This window comes from Penicillium expansum, assembly GCF_000769745.1.
Source record: "Penicillium expansum strain MD-8 chromosome Unknown contig191, whole genome shotgun sequence".
In the NCBI taxonomy this organism is placed as follows: Eukaryota; Fungi; Ascomycota; class Eurotiomycetes; order Eurotiales; family Aspergillaceae; genus Penicillium; species Penicillium expansum.
Window position 1 is genome coordinate 22,093 of NW_015971405.1, and position 17,366 is coordinate 39,458.

Sequence of the window (17,366 nt, forward strand, 5' to 3'; positions counted from 1 at the left end):
ATATTTTACGGCATGGTGCAATGTCGAGCATGAGTTAGTGTATATGAAGTAGAGATGACCTTCTGTTATAATGTACCACGGTTATTGTTAGCCGATGCACTGCTATCTCTAGGGACTCCTGGAAGAAAATTCCAAAGAAACAACATCGCCCCCGAAAGCGCGATTATAAACGGCATCAGAACCTCAACACCCTTGGCTTGCGCAAGTATTCCGACAATAAACGGAAGCACGGCCGCGCCACCACCACCAAAGGCTGCAGCAAATCCAATGGCGCTGACATGCAAGTGTTTTGGCAAGAGTTTTGTGGTAACAATCACGACCGCCGGGAATAGCGGACCCAGAAAGAAGCCTTGCAGTGATACCGCGACTGCGCCAGCGTAGAAGTTCGGAACCAAGTATAAGATCAGGCAAAATGCTATCTCAAGCGAGATATAGATCTACTAGAGAGTGAGTTGGTGGTATAAATTGAATGCATAAGACATACTGGGAGGGCCTACCGAGATAGCGATTTTCTCACCAATCAAAGGAGTCACGAATCCAAGGATGACCCTTCCAAGGGTTATCCCAAGCCAGAAACCTGTAGAAGTCATGCTGCTAGAAAATGGTGCGGCGTGCCGCACTTCTTTCATGAATGTCACAACCCATCCTCCTAGTGCGACTTCGACGCCAACATAGCCAAGTAAGAAGATTGAACAGATCCAAGTAATTCGCGCAAATGGCATTGTAGATAGAACACTGCGCAAGCCTGCTCTCTCAGATGTCTCATTGGGCTGTTGATTCTTAGCGAGTTGGAACGACGCTCCTGTAGAATCCCAGAAACACGCAACGCAGACGAAAGCCTCGATTGCAGCGCCTCCAATCTAGGAAGATCAGTTTCCACGAACCAAATTCATGTCATTAAACCTAGCAAGCAAACGCCACGTACCATTATGTAATAAAAATAGTACCATGGCAGACCAGCATCCGCAACAAGCAGCGATGCGATGAGAGGGCTAATAACGGCACCCACGCCATAAGACCCATGAAGTAGCCCAAGTAATTGGTTCGCATTATCGAGGTTTCCAATCCAGGCATTCCATGCCGAGTCTGCGAGGCCATTGCCCAGACCTGCGAATATGAATGATACAACGAGGACGGGGTATGGTGGATGCACGCAGTTCAAGATGTAGGCTATTAGATGGCACAAAGATGAGATGAATGCTACGCCTCGTCGGCCTATAGCACAGTGTGCTCGCTCGTTCACGATTGCGGCGGTGGCATAGCCGAGCAGTGGAGAGAGGAAGACGAGGGAGACGATTGTATAGGAGAGTTTGTAGTAGGATTCGAGCTGGAATTGTGTTAGAAGGGGCGGAGGACTTGAGGCTCGGGGTTTGATGTACATATGGGAGGAGTGGCTGTATCGTAATATGGAATTAATATCAAATTCCAACTACCGTGTATATTATATATAGATGAGATCTTACACCGTATGCGGAGTCATTTGCTCCCATTATTAGAAAGCTCCAGAATGTTGCTAGCGTCTTTGCTATGTTAGATCGTGGGTGATTCCATTTTTCGTTGGCAATCTGGCAAGATGACTGATATGAAGATGAGGGCTGATTTTCATGCTGAAGGGTTTGGCTTTCATATATCATGGTGCGCGGGCTATCTTGCACTCCAATGGACATAGCTGTGCTGTTAAATCGACTGAATGATTTAAGAACCAGAAAGAGGGAATAGATAAAAACACAGGACAGAGAAGTAGATCAAACAGCTTTATAGTATTTATATAAACAAACTACGAAAGCTCTGTTTATGAATATCATCTGCCTTGTCATCGAGCGAAAATTGAGAAAGTTTCCTAATCAGTAACGGAGCGGGTCTTCCTAAATAAGAAGGTCCGCCAGCCGACTCGGTCCCTGTTTCTCCGCTTCTTCTGTCGTGTGTCTATCGAACCGAGGAAGGCGGGCAAATTATCTATAAAGATGACATCTAAAGAAGACATTCAAAAAGAAAAACCAAAACGACAGGCCAACTATTCTTGTACCGTATATTTCTATAGTTCTCGTGCCTCTCATTGTAACCCCGCATTTATCCACTTTGAGCTCCCGTGATTGGACATTGAAACTCTAACAATGACTGGAAAACTCCAGCTTCATCCCCAAATGTGACACTCACTAACTAGATAGGACCTTGACAAAGCCGCCTCAAACAGCAGAACAAAATTAAGGGCAGTCCGCTCGCGCGAATTATAGCAGCCAGACTAAACATTTTCTCAATTGAATCATTGTCGTTCCATCGTGGACAATATGCGGCGAGATGAGTCAATCAAATTCTATATGCCGGTGACAAACAGCTACCTAGGTAGATCAAGATGATTACGTGGTAGCTTATTCTGATCTCAGCCTTGGGCACAAGAAACTGATAGAAAGTCTCGAGCATATTTTTCCCAGCCGCCGTATAGTGAGTGGTCTTCTTATGATAATTCGAGAGAGAGGAATCTGATCAAGGACGAAGGAGGTTGTCTACATAGCGAAAAAGGGGAATTTCCGTGTATGCCAGCTTAGATATTGAAACCAGCGATGGCGTCGAAGCAACATTCGCACCATATCGGTGCTACCCCCCAATGAAGCGGCATGTAGGGCAGTGCTGAAACTACCACCTACATACGGAAATATCTGCACCAATGTATATATTCCTCAAGAAGCGGCATGTCGATGAAAGTTGACTCTGATTAAGTCAGGGGACTGGGTCTGCTCCTTTCCCCCTCAAGCTCTTCTATTTAGCTACTCTTCCCATCACCATCGTATAGAGAGATTTCGTTGCATGGCCTGTCTTCCCGTAGATCACCCCCCAAAGGAGCTTTTACCACCCTTATGCGTTGAATTCACGGCCGTCATCGAGGAGCATCCGTATTATCTGAGTATTCCCACCGTATAAAGCACCCTATAGAGCGTTACCATATCAACCGCGTTGGATATTGACGTCGGCGTTGGAATCGAGGAGAATCCGCACTGAATAGACGCTTTCATTGTATGAAGCGGCTTGTAGTGCGGTGCCATATGAACCACCATGGGCGTTTACGCCGACATTGGCGTCGAGGAGAATTCGCACTAACTTAGCGTTCCTCGCTGATATAGCATCTCGGGGAGGGCTAGTAATTCAAAGACTTTAACTATTACAGTAGAACTGGAGATCTCATACACCACTCATATTATAAATTATGCAAAATACTGTAGGCAGAACGTGAACTGGCGCACTGGCCTTGGTAGACTGCCATACCCGGGCGCTGGAGGGTTCCAGTTGGGCAGCACCACAGCACCACATGCTAGTGTGATTTATCATGCATGTGCACAGCCCAAATCCTACTGGTTATCCATAGGCTCAACGAATTGCAAACTACAGAGATCTGTTGATCCTCATGTCTTGATTAGGCTGATTCGGAATTTTCCGCATGGATGAAGTAAAACAACAGAGGTCTCATCAGTAATAACATTTTCCCAATCTTCCAAAGTCCAATCTCGAATTTTGATGTCCAAGTCACTAAGCCAGCATAGCTTCGCGCGTAGCTTTTGTTAAATCGGGCTTTTGGTAGGTGCCTTTTTTTGTGATTCGGCCTTTTTCAGGATCCGCCAGACAGTAGTCGACGAGATATCATGTCCTTCGAGGCTCATTTCTCCAGCAATATCAGTGCAGGTTTTTTCGCGGCCGTTCTCGTCAGTTTGTACTTTTGAAAGCACTTGAGTTTGCACATCTGTCGTCTGTTTTGTCGGCCTTCCAGAGCGAGGGGCATCAGCTAGCATATCGTCAGAGATATTCCAAGGACGCGAGTTTGGGTCAAAGCCATTTGCAAGGGCTCTTTCATATATGCGGTTGACGGTGCGCGTCGAAAGGCCAGATAGCTCTGAAATAGTAGTAGTGCTAAGACCAGTAGCTTTGCAGGATACTACAATTGCGCGCTTAGCAATATCGTGGCCCATGGTAGTAGGTGGTAGTAGCCAGAAGGTATGTGATAGTAAAAGAGGGCATATAGAAAAGGGGGTTTAAAGGAGGGGTGGTATACGGAGTACATACACCACCATTACACGCTAGTTTTTTTTTCTTCGAAAAAGCAAACAAAAATACGGGTACAAACTTCAATATCTATTTTTAAATTTGAGGTTGAAATAGGCCTTCTTACGGAGGAATTATTCGTTTCTTTCAAATCAAACTAATGAGAAAGCTTAATCTGCATTAAAGACCGATGAACCAAGATCCAATCTTCTTATCTCCGTACCATGTCTAAAATTCTAATCTGTTGTCAGAAAACCCCAATCCCCATTTACGTTCATGCTGTCTGCCCCTGTGTGGTTGAATAAAGTACCCTAATTGGGCGAGCAGTCTCTAGTGGGTGAATGAACATTTTATACCAAAGGAATCTAAACACCCCTTTCTTTGGCCTCATTTCGGTTCGTATCGGAAAGAAAAATTAACATCATATCGAGTGGAATGATGAACACATACTAGCAATTGATGTAAAAACGCCTGGAAAATGTGCATTAATGACGAGCTTTGCACGGCTTCGTATATGACTGGAACAAAATTCGTCATTATTGAGTCTTCGAAAATGGATTGTCCATACATTCAGCAGCGGCATGCCACGGTTGCTGGCATGTTCCCATCAAATTCAGTATTCGGCGATGATTTGTTTGAGGGCTTCACCTATGTTATCGGGATTGTCGATAGGAAAATGCGTATTCCTCCACCACCCTCCACGAAATCTTTCATTCCAAAATGTCCAGGGTTGGACATAATGACAGTCACCACGTTTGGAAGACATAGCCTCAAAGACTTTCTTCATGCAGCCGCCTGAGTACAGCCGCTCCTTACGTGTCTCGGTAAGGTTGTCAACTCGGTGGCGTGCGTATTCCAAAACGTTGGCGGCGATGCCAGCTGCGATGGGTGTTGCGAACGAAGTTCCGGAGATGTAAATGTTTGTGTCGCCATCTTCAGTCCACAAGGTGTGCTCGATACCGCAACCGAGCGTGGCGAAACAAAGATCTCCTTCGCTACTAGGGTTGATATTGACTCCCGTTCCGAGGCCGTCGGTAACGTGTACCGCGATCACGTTATTCTTTCTCGCGGGCCATGACCTTCGCGCATTACCACCGCTATTGTTACCAGCTGCGGCAAAGACAATCTTCCTCGTCGCTCCATCGTATGATGGATCCAGGGCCTCGTTAAGTGCCTGATCAATGTCGGGATTTTCTTCTTGGAGTGCCAAAGACATGGTGATTATGTCGACGTCCCACTTCTGGACCGCCCAGTTGATAGCCTTTTCGAGCAGTAGAATGCGTCAGTAGTGTTAGATGGTCGCTGAACAGCAAAATTACGAAGCTCCTAGAGACCCAGCTCACTCACCTCAGCTATACAGTACAATTTGTTCTTGGGTATACAGTGCTCTGTGTCACTAGAGACCTTGGCAATGAAAAGCTCGGCTTCCGGCGACACGCGCATCAGCAGCCGAGTCACCATGGTGCCGTGACCCAGCTTATCATCCCATTGCTTGGGTCTTGCGATGAAAAGTTGCGACACTCCCGAATTTGGCCATCCTTGCAAGCCGGTCCAATAATGGGGTCATGTCTATCCACGCCGCTGTCAATAACGGCGATGCGGATCTTCCTGCTCCGATGCTCTGGCAATCGCTGATTCTCGGTCTGTTTCCTTATGTGTGTGTCAACAAAGTCATCCATGTTTTCGAGAAATTGCTTTGAGCGTGATCTAATTGCAAGTCAGCTCGCTGACCTCGCTTTCTTGTGCAAATGGTGAAAAGTACGAACAATTTATCTTCCGTCGTGTCATGCCCCGTTTCCCAGTCAAATGGTGATTCCTGGCTTTCTTCTGAATTCTGCACTGATGAATCCTCCAGAACTGACGTCGAGAACTCGGGAAAGGCGGCGTATTTGTCCAGAGGTCTGACTATCTTATAGAAGATGTATCTTTGGAGCCTGTATTTGTCGGACTTGTCTTGCGCTGCCTCCTTCCCCGCTGCGTCAAGACAAGCCTTGACAGCTAGCTTAAACATCTGGTCTCCGCCACGGAACTTTCGAACATCATTGATCAATTTGAGTATATCTTCAAGGAGCTTTCTTTTAGATAGCTTGCTGCCTTCGTTTCTGAGAGGGATGATTTCCTGTCTGTGGATCTCCAAGATAAGCTTCGCAAAATCTAGAAGTTGGGGATCACAACTGAGGCCATCATCATCTTCCGATTCTACCTCGTCATTGAGCGCATAAGAAAGGTACGGCTTAGTTATGTCAACGATCGTCTGGGTGGCGGGATCTCTGAGGAAGAATATGCCATCCCCAGTGTTGCAGTCAGTTCTCCAGCTCGCTCGTCTCCAACCTGTAGTAGATAGATGGAGAAGGGAGAGTGCTAGGTTCAAACACATCATATCCCGATCAAATGTATCAATTCTGGCAGAACTTTTGCTATGGTTGGACACACAATTGAGGAGCTCCGATAAGCTTTTCGTGGGAGCTGCCGCAGATTTGAGGGGATAGGGTCCATCAAGTTGAATCTTAGCAGTTTGGGATCCAGGATACTCCACTCTGAACTGTTCTTGTGGATCATCTCCAGAAGATTTCTCCAATGTTTCTTGAAGCAAGATACTCAAATCCTTGTTTAGCGTTTCCGCCTTGTCAATGAAGCCGCAATCATGATCCTCTGCGTTGGCTATAGCGTCACTAAATGTATGTTAGTAACCAACCCCGAGTTTAATACGACCGGCAATGTTTGGGGGATAGTAAGGCGACACTGCGAAAAGACCAATGTTCGAGACATTGCGAATTTCACGGTTGGAAGTAAAACAAGAAGTCCAACTCACGTTGCAATGGTGCACTTGCTCCGCACCCAGCGAGGGGGTGTCCTGATGTACTCTGAAGATAGGTAAGCGTCAAAGAAGAGCTTTGACTGCATGTTGAGTTGGTCAACAAATCCATTCATTTTGAGTCGCATGAAATGTCCTCTGTTGCAACATTGCAGCTGTTGGACAAGCACAGCAAATAATGTTTGTAGGCCACTGCGGACTCTGTCCCCAGGGACTCCAAGGACTTCCTCGGCATGGAGGTTTGACCCGGTGAAATCTTTCTCGGCAGTGTAATCCAGAGTCTCATGTTGCGTTTCGTGCCTCATTAACATATTTTTGAACTGTCGTGACGATTCTATAAGGTTATCTATGGTGTCTGCTTCGTTGTGTGTTCCCCGAGCTTGCGCACGATTGCTAATCATTATGAAGCCATCTTCGACATCCTTTTCATGGCAGCTATCTGGGGGTGCATCCTCGGCCGCACTCCAGGAGGGTGAGTTGATGACAGAATCAACTCGAGCGAAGGCGGAGACAGTCCTTAAGATACCTTGGAATTTCTGTTGTAGTCTTTGGGGCGATCGAACGTCTCCGTGAAAGAACGCCTCGACTGACTCGCTTGACCTAAGCATGCCGGTACGGTGTATGGATTGTAAATGTGTGCTTCCAGGCACNTGAATTTAAGTGCCTGGCGTAGAATAGTGGTTGTAAGGTCCTAACGATCGCGAAGATGCGGTATCAGCACGTGGCCATATGAACATTGCATTAGTATCTCCCTAGCACTATCTCGCCATTCTCCGCCAATTAATTGTTACNCTTAAATTCATGCCTGGCGTAGAATAGTGGTTGTAAGGTCCTAACGATCGCGAAGATGCGGTATCAGCACGTGGCCATATGAACATTGCATTAGTATCTCCCTAGCACTATCTCGCCATTCTCCGCCAATTAATTGTTACGCTGTAGCGCCGCCATTTGGCCCCATCTTTTTGGAATGAGGGGATTGGCTGGACAGTAGGCTTACGGCATGCATCTACTTTCAGCTGAAAGCTGCATCAGAACGTGCAGGCTTCTCGGATTGGACACCACTCCTGCGTTGGGTACACAAGAAGGGAGTCTGACTACTTTGTACCCGGCCATCCATTATCTTATCCTGAAATTGAGCCAATCTTGCTGATATTTCACCTTCAAAAGACGCTATAAGCCTCTAACGTTGTCAGGCAGACCACCTATCTGCTAGGAAAATGGGCGCCAGCTCTCCCGAATACCATATTGTCGGAAAACGAGTGGCCGTTGGGCGGTTGCTACTTGGTACAATTATCAGCAATCTGGATGAGCTTTTCCCGATCAACAAAGGAGAAGAGCTTTTGATTGACGACAAGGACCTGGACCACTTCCACGACCGCAATTCCGAGATCTCGAGAGATGCTGCTCTGGCGGGCAAAGCTGGAATTGCCGCCAAGGCCCTTGCATTTTATCCGGCCGGGGGCGAGGCGGGCGTTGACGCCGAGCGCAGCTCAAAGGACATCTACAGTATCCCCGATGTTTATACCTGGCAGTTTGATCCAGAGGAGCGCGACTACCTTGATGCCATGGAATCGGAGAAGGTGCAGAAATTTCTAGTGATTAATAGCTACCGCCCAGTATACATAATAACGGGCTTGAAATTGAGCCCAGGGATGTCGGTCGACCTCACAAGGGTTAAAAAGACACAAGGGGGCTTAGAGCTTGGAGTCGAAGTCGGGACAGCCGTTTCGATTGGTCCAAAGTTGGGGTTTTCCAAGGCCATAAATGTTGGTCAGAGAGGAGAGGAGCTGACTGAACGAATTTTCGCAATCAGAGTGCGAAGACTGAGATACAAGAAAATAGGTGGAGTTCTGGGATTTGGAGGCTCGCGGAAATTGATAAATCAACAACACAATGATGGTGCTGAACTAGTTGGAGTTCATAGACCTAAGCAGAGTCAAGGTCAAATGCTGGGCCATAGTTATGAAGTAACTGAGGAGGATGATACGGAAGATGAGATAGGAGAGGATAGAAGGATTCATGAGGAAGAGGTCACCTGGGTTGTCCCCAAGTCTTGAGGGGAAGCTGCTCAATCCCAGTATTTAAATAGGGAATGTTCATAGTAATTAGTATATGGACTCAAGTGATTATGTTGGTCTTCATTCCATTGAATTGTATTGTTTGTCTGAGCCTGGTCATGTGCAGGGCGCATAACAGACCGACCTCGTGTAAAGGAATTCGACCCCGCAGACGTCTTCCCCCACAGCCCCTACAACACTTAAAATACGTTACATCCATGCCTTAAAGCTTTCATTAATATCAAGATGCATTACAAGAGCGATATAGCAGGCATAGTTAGCCATTGCCTACAGCTTTTCAAGGATTGCTTATCGGAAGACCTTGAAGATGATATCCTGACCATACTCGAAGACCAACAGCGCTGTTTGTGGCGGTGGGCGAACAGCTTGAAGGTCTTTGCAGGACCTCCTGTCAACTTGGATGCACAGTTACGTCAAGCCACGAGCGACAATACTCGAGAGATGGTACTGCTTCTTCTTGATGTGCTAAAAGATAACCTAATAATTAGTAAGTTTACTGTTTTGATCTTAAAGCTCAATCAACCAAGAACTACAACACAAAGTGAAAAAGAAACTGATCTAGAAATCAAAAAAGCCTTGAAGACAATATCTTCAAAAGAAAGACCAGCCTCCACATCAACTCTACTAGCGAACAAACCCAAGAATATTGAGACGGGAGAGTTGATTGATTGGAAGAAAAAAGAAAATGCCGAAGAGTTTATGGTGGGGCAAGAGTCTAAGAAATTCGTTCTCCGAGAAGATGATTTCAAAGTTCCTTTCTTCGGCATCGATGGGTCACTGGAACGCCTCGAGAAGCTGGCCACCGCTATCCTTGAGGTTACGGAGGCGAGCGTACATCGCAGAGTGTATGCCTATCAAGCAAAAAACCAAGACAAGAGGTTGGAGAGAGACGTTTACCTCTATCTTCTCGGGGAATTCCCCAACCTGGTGCCGAATCACGCTCATCGAAAGTCAATGCTATTCGCATTAGGGAAGGCCAAATCCTCTGATGAAGACAGGTCCCCACAAGATTTCCAAGCCATATTTCGATCGAGTTGGATTCCGGGTCTCTTCCGGGCGCTATCTAACTCAGTCTTGTTCCGACACTATCGCATAATGTACGAACAAGAAAGAAGATTAAAAGGCCCAAACCATCATATTTCTACTAAAGGCTCTCCGCGGTTGGCAGAAAGGACTCTTGACCCCGGGCTTCGTCGAGAACACACAAGACAAGCGCAGCCCTCGCTTTCCCCTCGCGCTCCTACAATACAAAATTACACGCCATCTAAATCAACTAAAGCCCTAACTATTGACGAATCAAACTTTGATGGCAGAATTAAGACTGCAAAGTATCACCACTTGGCGGGCACGCCGAGCGATGGGGCTTACTCCGTTTTAGAGTCAGGCCATGATATTTATCCCAACCCACCACAACTTCCTGAGGGGGCGACTGAAGGAGTTTGCACCCTTTGCAGACAATCGCTCCCTGCCAGTAATTTTGAAGGCAATCAGTGGAGGTATGTGACTCAGCGTTTAACTGAATCAAGGATCGGATTTTCACCCCTGTTGATTATATACTGATTGCTGCATAGCGCCCACATTGAACAGGACATTAAACCCTATGTCTGCATATCCGAGAACTGCGAGCAAATTCCCAGCTATTTTGTGAAGATTCAGGAGTGGAAAGTCCACATGCAAACGATTCACACGCCACAATGGATTCGCTACATTCATAACCCTTTGAGTTGGAAATGCCCAGAGCCAGAGTGTCACTCAACCTCAACGATAGAATTCGCATCTGAGAAGGAGGCGCAGGAAAGCTTGATCAATCACATGAAGCAAGAGCACTTCGAGTTAGATGAAGACGAACTACATCACTTGGCAAGCGTTAGTATCATTCCCAAGCCGCGAGCTGTGGACATATGCCCGATCTGTGGGGATGACCACAAGCCAAAGAATCCCTCACAGCAGAGCAGTGACAACTTTGAATCCAAAAACTCCACGCACAGGGCAACTCCGCAGTCACAGGTGGCCCGGAAGGGCAAAGTGGCTATATTTGATGTGCCAGGTGCCTCAGGCAGCGAAGATGATACAGATTCCGTTGATAATCCCACTAGGCGAGCTCAACCCAGACCACTGGGCAGCCGGGGCCCGCAAGGCAATGACCACAGCAGAATAGAGACGCACATAGGTCGCCATCTCAGTAATATGGCATTTCACTTCTCCAGCAGGCTCATTAAAATCCAAGGGGAACATTCAAACGCATTGCAGGAACCAGGCGCGGACTCCACGGCGCAGAGGGGCTTCCAGAGAGTGCACACAGAGCAAGATAAGGAACAATTAGTATGCATTGAAGCCAATCGAGAACAGCTTGGCGGGGAGTGGGAAGGCGATCGCCGACCGACGGAGGATCTCGAAAAGACGACTCTAGTGTTGCCCCAGGTGGAGGTAAAGAACAAACATAAAGCCATTGTCAGGCGGCTCCTTGAGGCTGAAAGCGGTGACTTCGGCATGAAGAACATTAATGGATTGCCGCTAATATCGTGGGCGGCACTCAATGGATACGAAGCCGTTGTCAAACGGCTTCTCGATACCGGTAAGGTCGACCCGGATGTAAAGGATAATCTTGGACGGACACCTCTATGGAGGGCGGCAAGCGGAGGACACGAAGCCGTTGTTAAACGGCTTCTTGATACTGGCAAGGTTGACCCGGACGTAACGGATAATCTTAGACGGACACCGCTATATTTGGCAGTAATCGGAGGACACGAAGCTGTTGTCAAACGGCTTCTTGGCACCGGTAAGGTTAATCCGGATAGAAAGGATAATCTTGGACGGACACCGCTATGGAGGGCGGCAAGCGGAGGACACGAAGCTGTTGTTAAACGGCTTCTCGATACCGGCAAGGTCGACCCGGACGCAAAGGACAATCTTGGACGGACACCGCTATGTTTAGCGGTAAGCGGAGGGCACGAAGCCGTTGTTAAACGGCTTCTTGACACCGGCAAGGTCGACCCGCACGTAAAGGACGATCTTGGACAGACACCGCTATACTTGGCAGTAAGCGGAGGGCACGAAGCCGTTGTCAAACGGCTTCTCGACACCGGCAAGGTTGACCCGCACGCAAAGGACGATCTTGGACAGACACCGCTATGTTTGGCGGCGAGTGGAGGATACGAAGCCGTTGTCAAACAGCTTCTCGACACCGGTAAGGTCGACCCGGACGCAAAAGACGATCTTGGACGGACACCGCTATGTTGGGCGGCGAGCCGAGGACATAAAGCCGCTTTCAAACGGCTTCTCGATACCGGCAAGGTTGACCCGGACGTAAAGGACGATCTTGGGCAGACACCGCTATGTTGGGCGGCAAGCGAAGGACACGAAGCCATTTTTAAACGGCTTCTCGATACCGAAAAGGTCGACCCGGACGTAAAGGATAATCTTGGACGGACACCGCTATATTGGGCGGCGAGCGGAGGATACGAAGCCGTTGTCAAACTGCTTCTCGACACCGGTAAGGTCGACCCGGACGCAAAGGATAATCTTGGACGGACACCGCTATGGAGGGCAGCAAGCGGAGGACATGAAGCCGTTGTCAAACGGCTTCTTGGTACCAGTAAGGTTAACCCGGATATAGAGGACAGATTTGGAAGGACGCCTTTGTTGGACTCTACACAGCATGGGCATCACAGCATCGCAAATCTGATCAAGAAAGAGCCAAGGAAGAAGAAGAAAAGTCTGGTTTACTAGACGCCTGTAACCCCTGCCGTGGAATACTGTAGCTAGGATGAACAAACTCAAATATCTCTGAAACCTTCCATAAACACCAGAGCCAAGGGAGCAATCTCAATAGTTCCGGACGGAGGCGACCGTAATTTGAGCAGGGGTTATCTACTATGCAGAAGCCGGATGATGATGAACGACGTGATGAACACTTCTCTGGGGCTTGAAAGCTCACAAGTGTTGTCAACTCATCCAAAGATGCCAATGACGCTAATCAAACCACCCGTGGCACTGACAAGGCTTACTCATGTTGGTCCTGGATCACTTGAGTTATCGAGCAACAAGCTACCTAGGTAGTATCGATATCATATCGAGCTCCATCGAATCCTAGTTCTAGTACCCACCCTACCCCATTCTCAATAATCACGTCACAACATAATGAGTCTTCAACGATCTTTCACACTATCCTCCTAATTCAAATAAGGAGTGGATCCACGAGTGTTTTCACAATACGGCTAATCATCACCAAGTTCGCTCAGACCCGAATAGGAATGAAGTATCCCTCATGGAGTACCTGCGGGTCCAGTTTCAAAACGACCTACTCAAACCGGCTATTCGTTCCACCTCATTTGGTGGACACAGGTGTCTCCATCTTGCTGTGGGGGTTGCTTTCGACAATACAACGACACTGAGTCACCCCCACCCCGGTCCTTTGTGCGTCCCAGACTCAGCTCACGTGTGCCAACCATGTGTGCAAGGTGACCTGGCATATCCCCACTGCAGCTAGGCGAGATCTCGCCATAGACCTCCTCCAGATATCAGCTTCACTCAATCCATCGTCCCACAAGCAGTGACAGTCTATCCGTCGAGCGATCGCTGACATCCCGCTCACTCGAGAAGTTCTTTGGAGAAGATATTTGAACAAGTGGTGCTGTTTGAGTTTGAATGCCTTCAGGAAGTCTTTTTTTTTTTTGAGATATCCACGACCTTGGTGCCTTGGTTGGCTGTTTTGCCGTGCCTCCCCTAACTATTTAGGTAGCTCTACATTTGGGTACAGAGCACCAACCCTTCTTTTCTCCCATCTATTTTCTCCTGTGCAGCCAGATCAGATTTTACTAAATCCAACGCAAGAATTTCCGAAATAGATAATACCGTTGAAAACTAGAGTTTTCGGCCCCTTATACAGCCGAGTGGCGTATTCTGAGATGTCTCTTTTTAGACATTTCATTATTATTGATGCTGTAGCTTGGAAGTAGGTGGGAAAAGTTTTGAATTGTAAAGACGACGTTTCTAGGTATACCCAGAGAAATAAGCCAATTACACAAATTGTAGTCCACTTGATATATATCCGTGAAAAGTCATCATGCAAAATGGGCCAATGTAAAACGCCAACGTTGCTTCACGCTAGCATATTGTCTTCAGCAAGACCAGTATTCCTTTCATCAGGAGAAGCAGTCGAGCCCGGGCCCGAGTCTGTCTGATTCTGGGGATTCTGCTTGGCTGTTCTCTGCTCAGCCTGTGCACGCATCCGATCCGTCATTTCATCCAATTTCCGACCAGACTCCGAAGCGTACTGACAGTGGCGGCGAATTGCTGGTCCATATTTATAGAAAATCCATGGGAATGGCAGACAAGCTACAGCGAGGAAAGCCGAGATTGAGGAGGCCCAATGAATTCCAAGGCTCTGATACGTTGGCGTTGTGAATAGTGGGCTATATACATGACATGTTAGTTTGCATCTAGGGCTGTGAATGGGAATAAAAAGGGTGAAGACATACAATGCAGCGCCGAAAAGGGCCCGGATGACAGCATTACCCGCTAACGCCGAGGCGGCGTAAATAGTATACCCATCGACCAGGTAGTTCACTACGCTTAAGAAGATGGATACGTGAGAGAACCCGAAAAGTACCGTCCCAATCTCGCAGACGATCCAGTGGATTTGTGGGAAGTTGGTCCAGGCGAACCAAAATAGTCCGACAGGAAGCGTAACTGCTCCGACCATCGCCGGAATGAGCCGAGCTTCGGGAGGTGGGCGACCGTAGGTTGAGTTATCGGCGAGCTTCTTATACCTGCCATCGTCGAGAATTGAATATGCGCATCCGAAAATTTGACCGATCATCATTCCAAGGAAGGACAGGCCGGAGGTGCTCTGGGGCCATTTGAGATTTTCTTCAAAGACAATCGGGAAGGCAGCGAACTCCATATACATTGTTCCGTAAACTATCGAGAATTGAATTAGTTCTTAATAAGAACGAAATGAGTAAAGGAGAGAACTTACTGATAGCCATGTAGATAGACAAAAGCAGCACGATCGGTTCCAAAAACAGCAAGATCCAGGGTCTGACCATAGTCTTGGTGAAGATCTGACCAGCAGTCCGATTCGCATTACCAACATCTAGGCGACTCTTGTAGACTGCTCCAGTCAGTTTACTGAGCTTGGCAGCGCGTTTCTGCAATAGGACTGGGGTGTAAGTCTCGGGGATAAAAACGACCCCAACCAGAAACACCACTCCATTGAAGATGGTTGTAAGTCCTTGAACCCACTCCCAGCCTTTCGACACGGCCAAAAAGTCGCAAGTAATTGGTCCAAGACTAGGACCTAAGAAGGGGGCTCCAATAAAGGCGATTGTAGCTAGCCCTCTATCCCGGGCTGTATACATATCTGAAACCACACCTCCAGCATTTGAAATTGCCGAAGAACCAAATGCACCCGCGAGGAATCGTAGTACTAACAATGTCGCAATATTCTGGCTTGCGATTGTTGCCCCGGCAAATAGTGTAGTCAACCCGTACGTGATGAAGTAGATGATCTGGCGACCCCAGAGCTCAGAAAGCGGAGCCCAGATAGCTGGTCCAATGGCGAAGGCGAGAACAAACAGTGAGGTGTCGGCAACAACTAGCTCAGTGCTGGTACCGAAGCGTTCCTGGATCTGGGGGTTGGCTGCTGAAAGAGCAGATGAAGCAAAAGTAATGGACAAAAAGGAAGCAGCTTGTAGAAGTGTAATTGACCATTTTAGCCAGTCTTGCATTTGGTGGGGATCGCGAGCATCTTCGTGAAGCCAGTCGACCAAGTAAGGATCTTCTGCTGTGCCATTTCCCTCCCATTCGTGGTTGAGAACGTCGTCGGTGATGATGTCTTGGGACAACACTAACTGGTATAAAGGCATCCGAAAGCGATCGCTGGTTTTCTCCATGGTCGATATGGTTTGGGGTTTTTTTCTTTACCTCGATGGCAGGATACTCGGGCAAATCACGTAAATGAGGATATTCTGAGGAAACAGATGAAACGAAGAGGTTGTTGGTCACGGGATAACGACGATTCCCTCTGGTGAGTGCAATGACTTGAAGCACAAATGAAAAGGCACAGGAAGCCCGCAGTTGCCGTCAAAATAAGTCCAGGGGAGAGTTATTTAAACATCACGCGGCAATAGCATTGAAAACAGAAAGGGAAATTGACACAAGCCATTAATAATGATTAGCGAATTCTCAGGGTGATTTGAAATCATATTGTGAGTGATTTCGGGGACATTTGGACTGGAATTTGACCAAATTCCCCTTAAAAAAGCGTGTTAGTGGGTTCTTTGAAGCTGTAATTTTGTATAAAAGACGATGCCATTATTTCCAGGCTATGCCAAGCTTTGTGGCCATGGAGAATGTGTAGACTTTCAGCCAATCATAAGCCAGATCTAGACCCACCGAGTCTCGTTCCCACTAGTACCCGCTTCCCGAGCCGCTCTGCTGGTCGGGGCAATGCTGGTCCGAGAAAAATGTTGTTTAACATTCCAACAGAAACTTCCAGGGGCTGCTAGTCTTCCGTCCGGGCGGAGGCTTGCAAATGGGCTCTCATATACTCGCTTGACAGGGTCCGGGTTTGAGTTGAGAGAGACTCGTAAAAATCTGAGGGAGACACGAGCCATTCTCCCAACTTAGCTAATCAGGAAGCAGGCTCAGCCAATCAGGAAGAAGAATTTCGTTTTTATTTCACCTCTTTAACGCTGTATTTTCTATTAGGGACCTGTTAGAATTAGGGAATTAGGGAATTTAGGGATTCTAGTATCTATTTAATGATGTTGGTTTATGTAAGCAGAATCTGGCAAGTCTCCCTAAGCTGACAGCCCGACAGGATCAAGCATCGAATTGTAAGTCCGGCCATAGTTGACGCAGCACTTTCTCCTCGGACTTTGCTACATTCATCCAGTAAGAAAGACAGGTGTCCTCCGGCCCCGGTCATGTTATGCTGCTTATGCAGAATCACATCAACGACCGAGTCAGGAAGCTCCTAATCGAAGTTGCTTCCCAACAGCTCCAAGGTACTGTGTGCTGTGTGCGACTTGCCCCGCGGTATCCTGGAACAAGATATCGAGGAGATGTTTACAAAAGTTGAATCCTGGGTCATAATGCATTCAATGCGACAGAGCCTCCCAAAGTTTTCATGTACGATTCTCTTCCGCTCGGCCAAAGACCATTATGTTAGAGCTAGAGCTCTGACATGCCCAAGACTAATATATATAGTAGCGCACATGGTTATCCGTGACACTACCTTAATAAGTAGTTAGGTAGATTTATCGAATACTTATGGGTCAAGTGGTCAAGTGAGGTTTAGCAGGCTTTAGGGAATGGCGTAACTATCACTTTTCTGACCGAGGTCAGAAAAGTAAGCTTTAGAAGGCTTTTATACCATGGCTTGACGCACTGTCGCTTTTCTGACCGCGGTCAGAAATTAGGCTTTAAGCTTTAGA

The 17,366-nt window shown here is 47.4% G+C and overlaps 7 protein-coding genes across 7 annotated transcripts; 2 read left to right on the forward strand and 5 right to left on the reverse strand.

Moving 5' to 3' along the window:
• Positions 1-65: 65 nt before the first annotated feature.
• On the reverse strand, positions 66-1,381 carry PEX2_059780 (Major facilitator superfamily domain, general substrate transporter; the record flags this gene model as incomplete). Its single annotated transcript, XM_016743251.1, has 3 exons — positions 66-437; positions 498-860; positions 926-1,381. 3 exons carry the CDS (start codon positions 1,379-1,381, stop codon positions 66-68), a joined length of 1,191 nt encoding a protein of 396 aa, XP_016595973.1.
• A 37-nt stretch (positions 1,382-1,418) lies between these two features.
• PEX2_059790 (uncharacterized protein) lies at positions 1,419-1,667 on the reverse strand (the record flags this gene model as incomplete). Its single annotated transcript, XM_016743252.1, has 1 exon — positions 1,419-1,667. The coding sequence occupies one exon, from the start codon at positions 1,665-1,667 to the stop codon at positions 1,419-1,421; it is 249 nt and encodes an 82-aa protein (XP_016595974.1).
• Positions 1,668-3,554: 1,887 nt separating this feature from the next.
• On the reverse strand, positions 3,555-3,959 carry PEX2_059800 (uncharacterized protein; the record flags this gene model as incomplete). Its single annotated transcript, XM_016743253.1, has 1 exon — positions 3,555-3,959. One exon carries the CDS (start codon positions 3,957-3,959, stop codon positions 3,555-3,557), a length of 405 nt encoding a protein of 134 aa, XP_016595975.1.
• A 686-nt stretch (positions 3,960-4,645) lies between these two features.
• Positions 4,646-7,455, reverse strand: PEX2_059810 (S8/S53 family peptidase; the record flags this gene model as incomplete). The annotated part of the gene is made up of 4 exons (XM_016743254.1): positions 4,646-5,293; positions 5,380-5,530; positions 5,799-6,704; positions 6,845-7,455. 4 exons carry the CDS (start codon positions 7,453-7,455, stop codon positions 4,646-4,648), a joined length of 2,316 nt encoding a protein of 771 aa, XP_016595976.1.
• A 609-nt stretch (positions 7,456-8,064) lies between these two features.
• Positions 8,065-8,904, forward strand: PEX2_059820 (uncharacterized protein; the record flags this gene model as incomplete). The annotated part of the gene is made up of 1 exon (XM_016743255.1): positions 8,065-8,904. The coding sequence occupies one exon, from the start codon at positions 8,065-8,067 to the stop codon at positions 8,902-8,904; it is 840 nt and encodes a 279-aa protein (XP_016595977.1).
• A 246-nt stretch (positions 8,905-9,150) lies between these two features.
• Positions 9,151-12,654, forward strand: PEX2_059830 (ankyrin repeat domain-containing protein; the record flags this gene model as incomplete). Its single annotated transcript, XM_016743256.1, has 3 exons — positions 9,151-9,412; positions 9,554-10,421; positions 10,497-12,654. The coding sequence occupies 3 exons, from the start codon at positions 9,151-9,153 to the stop codon at positions 12,652-12,654; spliced, it is 3,288 nt and encodes a 1,095-aa protein (XP_016595978.1).
• A 1,372-nt stretch (positions 12,655-14,026) lies between these two features.
• PEX2_059840 (MFS transporter) lies at positions 14,027-15,821 on the reverse strand (the record flags this gene model as incomplete). Its single annotated transcript, XM_016743257.1, has 3 exons — positions 14,027-14,339; positions 14,406-14,847; positions 14,906-15,821. The coding sequence occupies 3 exons, from the start codon at positions 15,819-15,821 to the stop codon at positions 14,027-14,029; spliced, it is 1,671 nt and encodes a 556-aa protein (XP_016595979.1).
• Positions 15,822-17,366: the final 1,545 nt, after the last annotated feature.